This window comes from Bos mutus, chromosome 15 (genome assembly GCF_027580195.1).
Source record: "Bos mutus isolate GX-2022 chromosome 15, NWIPB_WYAK_1.1, whole genome shotgun sequence".
NCBI lineage: Eukaryota > Metazoa > Chordata > Mammalia > Artiodactyla > Bovidae > Bos > Bos mutus.
The window spans coordinates 31250550-31262016 of NC_091631.1; the positions used below are offsets into that span (position 1 = coordinate 31250550).

At 39.3% G+C, this 11467-nt stretch overlaps 1 protein-coding gene across 1 annotated transcript; it reads left to right on the plus strand.

Annotated features, from left to right (window-relative positions):
• The first annotated feature begins 1277 nt into the window (after positions 1–1277).
• LOC102273223 (olfactory receptor 52B4) lies at positions 1278–11059 on the plus strand. The gene is made up of 2 exons (XM_005911235.2): positions 1278–2198; positions 10979–11059. The coding sequence occupies exons 1-2, from the start codon at positions 1278–1280 to the stop codon at positions 11057–11059; spliced, it is 1002 nt and encodes a 333-aa protein (XP_005911297.2).
• Positions 11060–11467: the final 408 nt, after the last annotated feature.

Consider the following 11467-nt stretch of genomic DNA (forward strand, 5'->3'; position numbering starts at 1 on the left):
CTCCACCTCGGGTTTTAGTATCTCTAAGAGAGCTCACAGGATATGGCTCAGATTATCTACAGCCCTTGAGAAAGAACTGAAGGTCCTTGACTATGCTTGATGACTACATTATTATTAGTCTCCTTAGACAGTTTTCCTTTGTTTTAGCATTTCTCTGATTAAATGTATTCTTTGATTAAGGTTTCCCTCAGGCAAAAGGCAGGCAGAGGACATGGGGAGGGGCAAGGACCATATGATCCTGCTCCATTTCATAATGACATAAATATCTCATTTATTGAAAATAATGTATGTACACACCCAATTCAAGGATGAAAAGTTGTGGAGGAGGGGTTGGTTTTGACAAATACAGAGAACCATAATACCTTTACTCATGTGGATACAATGGAAAGGGTGTTGTTAGAAATACAGCTTTAAAACTGGGTTCCTTGGAGCAACAGCCTTCCCCGGAGTCTTCAGGCAAATGCATAAAAATCTCTGCTCCCTGATGCCCAGCTCTCAGAGTCCTCCTTGATTCATCACATTGTATTCTATGAAGACTGCGTTTGAAGCGCGTAAGTAAGTTATTTACTGATATTGTATAAACTTTAGGAAAGGGAAGAAAATTACAGCATCAAGACTAAACTGTTTAGGGGAACCAAAGCAGACATTTGAAAATATTAAGACCTTTGTCTGGTGTTAAGTAAGCAGAGTGATATCTAATGTTCTCCAATTTTAAAACTCATAATAATTAACTCCTCCCAGGATAGCATCCAAGCTCCTTAACTTGTAATCATAGCCAAAATACTTTTGCTTCTATCTTTTTACCATTGCATGTAGATGTGATTGATCACACAACCATACAGGGTTGCAAACTGTTTAAAATATTTAATGCTTTTAAAAATATTTAAATGCATTAAATATTTCTATGACAGAAGCTTATCCTTAAACTCCCAAAAGACTTCATGTCATTCCCCACCTAACTGACCTCTATCCAATGACATCCCATAGCCAAATAGACCGAATTATTCATTCCATCTGGTTCCCATAGTATTTTTTCTTGGTACTACTATTATCTTTCTTTACCATATAATTTTCTTTAACTATATAAACATTCATTATCTCTGTGAGATTATTACTTCATTTTACAGATAATATCTTGTTCATCTTCCCATCCTATATTGTTCCTGGCTCACTCACTGTGGAAAAGAATCAGATAGATGCCATGAGCTCTGAGCACAGTCTGAAATTTTGATTGTGTCTGTTAACAGGGGGTGAGGTCCTAGTCATCTGCTCCAGGTATGACTGTCTTTAACCATACTGGTGTTAGCCACACAGTCTTCTACTTTGTGGGCATCCCTGGCCTTGAGGACCAGCACATGTGGATCTCCATCCCCTTCTTCATTTCCTATGTCATCGCCCTGCTTGGGAACAGCCTGTTCATCTTCATTATCCTCACCAAGCGCAGCCTCCACGAACCTATGTACCTCTTCCTCTGCATGCTGTCGGGAGCAGACCTTGTCCTCTCCACATGCACAATCCCTCAGGCTTTGGCCATCTTCTGGTTCAATGCGAGGGAGATCTCCCTGGATCGCTGCATCACTCAACTCTTCTTCATCCATTCCACCTTCATCTCAGAGTCAGGCATCTTGCTGGTGATGGCATTTGACCGCTACATTGCCATATGCTACCCACTGAGATACACCACTATTCTTACACATACACTGATAGGGAAAATCGGTGTGACCATCTTTTTGAGAAGTAACGGTACAATGTTCCCAATAATATTTCTACTGAAAAGGCTAACTTTTTGTAAAAGTAACATTTTTCCAACCACTGTTTGTGAGCACATCGCCGTGGCCAAATTTTCCTGTGATGACATACGAGTAAACTTCTGGTATGGATTTTTTGTCCTGTTGTCAACAGTGACCTTAGATGTTGTGCTAATATTTGTATCATATATGCTTATTCTCTGTGCTGTCTTCCGCATCCCTTCTCGAGATGCTCGCCACGAAACTCTCAATACATGTGGCTCCCATGTCTGTGTCATCATACTCTTTTATGGACCTGGGATCTTCTCAGCTTTCACTCCTCGATTTGCACGTCATATCTTACCCCATGTCCATGTCTTACTGGCCAATGTTTGCATTCTGGCTCCTACTATGCTGAATCCCATCATTTATGGGATCAAAACTAAACAGATCCAGGACCAGGTATCTCAGGTTTTGTGTCAAAAAAAGATATGACTTTGGAAATGGAAGCAAAATTACTCTTTTCTCAACATTTCTCACTCAGAGTCTGAAAAATAAACCAGCTCGCCTTCTTAATTCATTCTTACTCTAGATAGGTATTTGGAAAAAGACAAATTATGGATAATCGCTAGATTATACTTCCCTGTCCTGGTTTGTTGCATGCCTTGACATAATGATGCAGTTCTTATTCCTCTTATCTATTTTGGGGCATGGCTGTGTATATTCTTCCCTTTGTCTGCTCTATCACAAAGTTTTCATTTTCACAGGCTCACTTCTACCCACATTCATTCTGTTACTTGTTCTATCAGAAGGAAGGGAGGGAGGAAGCCAGGTTTGGAGGAGGGAGGGAGAAAGGACAGAGAAGGAAGGGAGGAAGGAAAGGAATGTTTCAGAGGGAGGGATGGAGGGAAACTAGCACGCAAAAACCTCTGGCATCCATATATTTGCCCATTGCTTTTCCTCTGTATCCCTTCTTTTCCTCCTCTTGCTCCTCCTCCTCTTTCTTGTCTCCTTTTCCTCCTCCTCTGTTCCTTCTCCTTCTTCTTTCACTGTTTCCATCACAGAAAAACATCTGAAAGAGCTCTCTATATATTCAGGTTTCGATACTTTTCTATTTTTTTAATCTCATACCAATCATTTTCCCTTCATGTTGCACGTATGTTACAGTGACCTCTACCCTGCCGAATTCAATGGTCAATATTCATTCTACATGACACATGAGAAATATTTCACATAGCCAAACAGCTCTCATTCTTGAAAATTCTCCCTCATCCCACATCAGACAATATATTAGAAATAAAAGCTGTATAAAGTTACTTATTTCTTATCAAATGGAGATAATAACTGTTAATATCTTACAAAAGATTGGTATATATTTTCTATGGTGTATTTGTGTGCAGGTAAATAATTTTTTTTTTTAATTTGGACTATATTCCACTTACTATTCCAGAATGTACCTTTCTCACTTAGCAAAGTAATGTAGACATATGCCCATGCTAAAACTGTACATCTCTAGTCATTAGCAATTGCAGCCACCAAGGATGGTGAGCCGATGAGCCCTGAGAAAACTCAGGATATGAAAACACAGGGTAGTGTCTGCAGATAACTGAGCTGCATATCAAAGGAATGATTTCAGTGAGCCCAGACTCTTGCATCTTCCCATACATAGACAAGCACTAAATTCCTTAACTTGGTATATCTGGGTTTTTTAAATTAACAATAATCTTTTGTCATTCAGACCACCTGCCCTTGGTTGCAAAACTTCTATATAACCTGGCTTCCTCCTACCTTGTCTCCTCAGAGCAGTTCTCTCAGGGTTATTTGACACACTGCCTCCTCAGGCTTGAAGTCCTAAAAATTCCTGCCAAATAAATATAACTCTCAAAAAAATTATTTAAAAACCAACTGTAAAAAAAAAAAAGCCAACCAACTGTACACATCTGTAGGCATTTTTATCATCTTTCCATTGTTTTTATACAAAGATGTACTATAATTTAACCGGTAGTCTTGTCAAAAAGCATTTTAAAAAGCCATACTCTTTTCAAAAAGCATTTCTCATATGTAATTTTTTATTTACTCTTCATTTCCAATCAAGAGCAGGCTCAGCATTCTCTAAATATTACTTCCTAAGTATCCATTATATCATCTGAGATAGATAAATGATCATAGATAATGAAATGCATAAAGAAGTTACACATACTGCATTTGCCACTGTGGTTCCCCTTTTTTCCTTTGATTTTTACACTTATTTTTACATGTCTAACTCAATGAAACTATGAGCCATGCCGTGTATGGCCACCCAAGTTGGACAAGTCATGGTGGAGAGTTCTGATGAAACAGTGGAGAACGGAATGGCAAACAACTTCAGTATTATTGCCTTGAGAACCTCATGTGCTAAGTCACTTCAGTCGTGTCCGACTCTGTGTGACCCCATAGATGGAAGCCCACCAGGCTCCCCCGTCCCTGGGATTCTCCAGGCAAGAACACTGGAGTGGGTTGCCATTTCCTTCTCCAGTGCGTGAAAGTGAAAATTGAAAGGGAAGTCGCTCAGTCGCGTCTGACTCTTGGCGCAGCCTACCAGGCTCCTCAGTCCATGGGATTTTCCAGGCAAGAGTACTGGAGTGGGGTGCCATTGCCTTCTCTGTAAGAACCTCATGAACAGTATGAAAAAGCAAAAAGATATGATGGACAGGGAAGCCTGGTGTGCTGCAGTTCATGGGCTCACAAAGAGTCAGACATGACTGAATGACTAAACTGAACTTACATATCCAAAACTATATTTCATATAGACTACAAACATAATTTATGTGAAATATATTTGTATTTTACATACATGTATTTATAATTATTTATAATATAGTTTTAACATAATTTCAGCTGGTTATAAAATAAACCAGTTCATGGAAGAACCATAATTCACCTAGCCATTTGACTATTATTAACATGCAGGATATTTCAAATTTTTCAGTTGTCTGAGAAAGTAATGCCTGTTAAAACATTTCCTCATTTTTCCTATCCATTATTTTTAGTTTACACATGCTTCCTTAAGTGGTTGAAATATGACTCTTTTCCTTTGATTTTTCTTTTCCCGCTGTTTTCCTAGTGTGCCTCGGAAGTGTTTAAAAAACAAACAAAATTAACATTATTTTAATATTTGGTTTCTACTTAATTTAGCATTTGAATAATTATGGTCAGTGTTTTTAAAATGTCTGCTGATTTTAAAAGACAAAATAACAAAGAACACTTTCAGTTCAGTTCAGTTCAGTTGCTCAGTTGTGTCTGACTCTTTGCAACCCCATGAACAGCAGCATGCCAGGCCTCCCTCTCCATCACCTACTCCTGGAGTCTATTCAAACCCATGTCCATCGAGATGCCATCCAACCATCTCATCCTCTGTCATCCCCTTCTCCTCCTGCCCCCAATCCCTCCCAGCATCAGGGTCTTTTCAGATGAGTCAGCTCTTTGCATTAGGTGGCCAAAGTATTGGAGTTTCAGCTTCAACATCAGTCCTTCCAATGAACACCCAGGACTGATCACCTTTAGGATGGACTGGTTGGATCTGCTTGCAGTCCAAGGACTCTCAACAGTCTTCTCCAACACCGCAGTTCAAAAGCATCAATTTTTAGGCGCTCACCATTCTTACAGTCCAACTCTCACATCCATACATGACTACTGGAAAAACCATAGCCGTGAACTAGATGGACCTTTGTTGGCAAAGTAATGTCTCTGCTTTTCAATATGCTGTCTAGGTTGGTCATAACTTTCCTTCCAAGAAGTAAGCATCTTTTAATTTCATGGCTGCAATCACCAACCGCAGTGATTTTGGAGCCCAAAAAGATAAAGTCTGACACTGTTTCCACTGTTTCCCCATCTATTTCCCATGAAGTGATGGAAACAGATGCCATGATCTTCGTTTTCTCAATGTTGAGCTTTAAGCCACCTTTTTCACTCTCCACTTTCACTTCCATCAAGAGGCTTTTTAGTTCCTCTTCACGTTTTGCCATAAGGGTGGTGTCATCTGCAGATCTGAGGTTATTGATATTTCTCCTGGCAATCTTGATTCCAGCTTGTGCTTCTTCCAGCTCAGCATTTCTCATGATGCACTCTGCATAGAAATTAAATAAGCAGGGTGACAATATACAGCCTTGATGTACTCCTTTTCTTATTTCAAACCAGTCTGTTGATCCATGTCCAGTTCTAACTGTTGCTTCCTGACCTGCATACAGGTTTTTTAAGAGGCGGGTCAGTTGGTCTGGTATTCCCACGTTTTTCAAAATTTCCCACAGGTTATTGTGATCCACACAATCAACGGCTTTGGCATAGTCAATAAAGCAGAAATAGATGTTTTTCTGGAACTCTCTTGCTTTTTCCATGATCCAGCAGATGTTGGCAATTTGATCTCTGGTTCCTCTGCCTTGTCTAATACAAGCTTGAACATCTAGAAGTTCATAGTTCACATATTGCTGAAGCCTGGCTTGAAGAATTTTGAGCATTACTTTACTAGCGTGTGAGAAGAGTGCAATTGTGCGGTAGTTTGAGCATTCTTTGGCATGGCCTTTCTTTGGGATTGGAATGAAAACGGACATTTTCCAGTCCTGTGGCCACTGCTGAGTTTTCCAAATTTGCTGGCATATTGAATGCAGCACTTTCACAGCATCATCTTCCAGGATTTGAAATCGCTCCACTGGAATTCCATCACCTCCACTAGCTCTGTTTGTACTGATGCTTCCTAAGGCCCACTTGACTTCACATTTCAGGATGTCTGGCTCTAGGTGAGTGATCACACCACTGTGATTATCTTGGTCGTGAAGATCTTTTTTGTACAGTTCTTCTGTGTATTCTTGCCACCTCTTCTTAATGTCTTCTGCTTTTGTTAGGTCCCTATCATTTTTTCCTTTATTGAGCCCATCTTTGCATGAAATGTTCCCTTGGTATCTCTAATTTTCTTGAAGAGATCTCTAGTCTTTCCCATTCTATTTTTTCCCTCTATTTCTTTGTACTGATCACTGAGGAAGGCTTTCTTATCTCTCCTTGCTACTCTTTGGAACTCTGCATTTAAATGGGTATATCTTTCCTTTTCTCCTTTGCTTTTCACTTCCCTTCTTTTCACAGCTATTTGTAAGGCTTCCTCAGACAGCCATTTTGCTTGTTTGCATCTCTTTTTCTTGGGGATGGTCTTGATACCTGTCTCCTGTACAATGTCATGAACCTCCATCCATAGTTCATCAGGCACTCTGTCTGTGATCACCAATTATACCCACTAAACAAAATAGTTAATAACTACAGAATATTTCATCATTTAAGCATATTTTCACATATGATTTTTGTGAATACTCTATGCCTTACTTTTTTATTCAATGTCATATAGCAAGTGTGTTACTTTGACATCAAGGACATTATATAAATGTTAGTTCAGTTCATTTTCTCAGTCACATCTGGCTCTGTAACCCCATGGACTGCAGCACACCAGGCCTCCCTGTCCATCACTAACTCCCAGAGCTTGTTCAAACTCATGTGCATTGATTCAGTGATGCCATCCAACCATCTCATCCTCCTTTGTCCCTGTCTCATCCTGCCTTCTATCTTTCCCAGCATTAGGATCTTTTCCAAGGAGTCAGATCTTCACATCAGGTGGCCAAAGGATTGGAGTTTCAGCTTCAGCATCAGCCCTTCCAGTGAATATTCAGGATTGATTTCCTTTAGGATGGACTGGTTGGATCTCCTTGCAGTCCAAGGGACTCTCAAGAGTCTTCTCGAACATCATAGTTCAAAAGCACCACTTCTTTCGTGCTCAGTTTTCTTTATAGTCCAACTCTCACATCCATACATGACTAGTGGAAAAACCATAGCTTTGACGAGACAGACCTTTGTTGACAAAGTAATGTTTCTACTTTTTAATATGCTGTCTAGGTTGGTCATAACTTTTCTTCCAAAGAGCAAGCATCTTTTAATTTCATGGCTGCAGTCACCATCTGCAGTGATTTTGGAGCCCAAAGAATTTTTGAATGTTTTAAATGTTGAATGTTAAGGTTTATATGAATCTTTGTATAATATACTGCTACATGGCATACTGTGTTCTAGTAAACTAGTGGATTCTTTTTGAATATTTACATCTGTGTAACTGACAGTATAAATAAAATTGTTATGAAATTAAGCATTAATAAACATCTGCTATATTTTGTGTCCTTAATGTACACTGTAAAAACAGATTCTGAAAATTTTTACTGCATATATGAGCAACTGGAACGCAGTCAGGTTGAATATGTTTTTTATGCACAAAAAATTTTAAATATACATCTTATAAATTGTAAGATAATCCATCATTTCCAAAAATTGAATAAAACCCAATAGCAATATACAAAGGTAAGATACCATTTTCAACTAAATTATATATTTATTGGCTTTAAATGTTGAAAAATATTTGTACAATGTTTGGAGTTAAGCTTTATTTGAGGCAAAATGAGAACTGCAACCCAAGAGGCAGGTTTCCAGATAGTTCTGAGAAACTCCTCCAAGGAAGCGAGTGGAGGAGCCAGGGTATATAGAAGTTTTGCAACTAAGGGTAGGTAGTCAGGAACCTCAAAGATTACTGTTGATTAAAAAAACAAAACAAAACAAAACGGGTACCTCGAGATAAGGAATTTAGTTCTTTTCTATGTAAGGGAAGACACAAAAGTCTGGCCTCACTGAAATCATTCCCTTGATATGCACCTCAGCTGTGTGAGGGGCTTCCCAGGTGGTGCTAGTGGTCAAGAACCTGCCTGCCAATGCAGAAGACGTAAGAGACCAGGTTTGATTCTTGGGACGGGAAGATCTCCTGGAGGAGGGCACAGCAGCCTACTACAGTATTCTTGCCTGGAGAATCCCATGGACCGAGGAGCCTGGTGGGCTATGGCCCATAGGATCACAAAGAGTTGCACACAACTGAAGTGACTTAGCAGTTAAGATACTCAGTTCCATCATCCTACCAAAACACACCCAGGTTCCCCTTCCTAGTCAACTATTTCCACTAACCCTGGGAGCCTTTTATCTGTTTTCTATGCTTCAGTTCAGTTCAGTCGCTCAGTCATGTCTGACTCTTTGCGACCCCATGAATCACAGCACACCAGGCCTCCCTGCCCATCACCAACTCCCGGAGTTCACTCAGACTCACATCCATCGAGTCAGTGCTGCCATCCAGCCATCTCATCCTCTGTCATCCCCTTCTCCTCCTGCACCCAATCCCTCCCAGCATCAGAGTCTTTTCCAATGAGTCAACTCTTCGAATGAGGTGGCCAAAGTACTGGAGTTTCAGCTTTAGCATCATTCCTTCCAAAGAAATCCCAGGGCTGATCTCCTTCAGAATGGACTTGTTAGATCTCCTTGCAATCCAAGGGACTCTCAAGAGTCTTCTCCAACACCACAGTTCAAAAGAATCATTTCTTCAGTGCTCAGCTTTCTTCACAGCACAACTCTCACATCCATACATGACTACTGGAAAAACCATAGCCGTGACTAGATGGACCTTTGTTGGCAAAGTGTCTCTGCTTTTCAATATGCTATCTAGGTTGGTCATAACTTTTCTTCCAAGGAGTAAGCGTCTTTTAATTTCATGGCTGCAATCACCATCCGCAGTGATTTTGGAGCCCCAAAAGATAAAGTCTGACAGTGTTTCCAGTGTTTCCCCATCTATTTCCCATGAAGTGATGGGACCAGATGCCATGATCTTAGTTTGCTGAATGTTGAGCTTTAAGCCACCTTTTTCACTCTCCTCTTTCACTTTCATCAAGAGGCTCTTTAGTTCCTCTTCACTTTCTGCCATAAGGGTGGTGTCATCTGCATATCTGAGGTTATTGATATTTCTCCCAGAAATCTTGATTCCAGCTTGTGTTTCTTCCAGTCCAGCGTTTCTCATGATGTACTTTGCATAGAAGTTAAATAAGCAGGGTGACAATATACAGCCTCGACGTACTCTGTTTCCTATTTGGAACCAATCTGTTGTTCCATGTCCAGTTCTAACTATTGCTTCCTGACCTGCATATAGGTTTCTCAAGAGGCAGATCAGGTGGTCTGGTATTCCCATCTCTTTCAGAATTTTCCACAGTTTATTGTGATCCACATAGTCAATGGCTTTGGGAAAGCAGAAATAGATGTTTTTCTGGAACTCTCTTGCTTTTTCTATGATCCAGCAGTTTGCCTTTTCCAAAATGCCCCACAAATGTAATCATATAGTTTTTAACTGAGCTATTTGTTTTAGTTGTTGAATCATAATGGTTATTAATGTATTCTAGATACTAGACCTTTAGCAGATAGGTAATTTGAAAATATTTTCTCCTACTCAAGGGACTGTCTCTTCACTTTCTTGTTAATGTGCTTTTAAGTAGAAAAGTTTTCACTTTTAATAAGGTTGAATTTACCTTATTTTATGTTGTGTTGTTTGTACTCTGGTATCATGCCTAATCTTTTTACTTTTCTTCCCATTGCTTTTGTTTACTAAAAGGATACTGTCTACACATAATGACCTGCCTCAAGGAACCGTGCCCCTCTGCCTGAACACCATCCCTTCCTGGGGGCTGACCATTCCAGGAGACAGTTGCAAGGAAAATGGCCTTTTTTCTTTACTTCCTCAGCTCCTCCCCTGCTCTGTTTTATAAAAGAACCTGGCATCCAGACCCCAAATAAAATGATTATTTTGAGATATTAGTCTGCCATTTTCTCAGTCTTGTGGCTTTCTGAATAAAGTTGTTATTCCTTGCCTCAACAAATTTCTTAGATTTACTGGCTTGTCATGCAGCAAGCAGAGTGAGCTAGGACTCGATAACAGATTTATAACTGCTTTCTTGTAAGATTTTTATAGGTTTAACTCTTATATTTATGTTTTTGATCCATTTTGACCAAACTTTTATATATAGTGAAAAGTAGGGTTTTCTTTTCTTTTGTCTGTGGCTATCTAGTTTTCCCAGCACGGTTCATGAAAAGGGGCTATTGTTTCCTCCATTGAATTGACTTGCCACAATTATTTGTCTTTTTTCCCCCTCAGGATTGCTATGGATAGTCAGCATCCTTTTTTTCCTGATATTATCTTTCTTTAAACTTATTTTTTAAATTGGTTAATAACTGTTTCACGATGTTGTGTCTTTTGTTTTTTATTTGTTTTATACAAATTCTAGGGCCTTTTTCTGTTTCCATGGAAAATGTGACTGGAATATTTTAATGCATTGAAAAGAAACTGTGGATGGCATTATGTAGTATGGACATTTTAACTATATCAGTTCTTCTGGTCCATGAACAAGCTTTCCGTTTGTTTGTCTCCTTCAACTTATTTTACCACAGTTTTGGAGTTTTCAGTGTAGAAATATTCACATCCTTGGAGAGATCTATTCCTAAGTATTTTACTGTTTTTCTATTGCAAGCATGATTGTTTTATTTCTTTTTCAAATAGTTCATTGTTAGTGTATAAAAATGCAACTGTCTTTTTTAAGTTGGCTTTGTATCCTTCAACTTTACTAAATTCATTGATAAGTTCTAATAGTTTTTTAGTGAAGCCTTTAGGATTTTCTATATAAAAACTATATAGAAAATGCAAAATTCTAAAACTCCTAAAGGACAACAGAAGAGAAAATCCAGATGACGTTGGATTTGGATGGCTCAGATGGTAAAGCATCTGCCTAAAATGCAGGAGAGCCAGGTTTGATCCCTGGGTTGGGAAGATCCTCTGGAGAAGGAAATGGCAACCCACTCCAGTACTCGTGCCTGGAAAA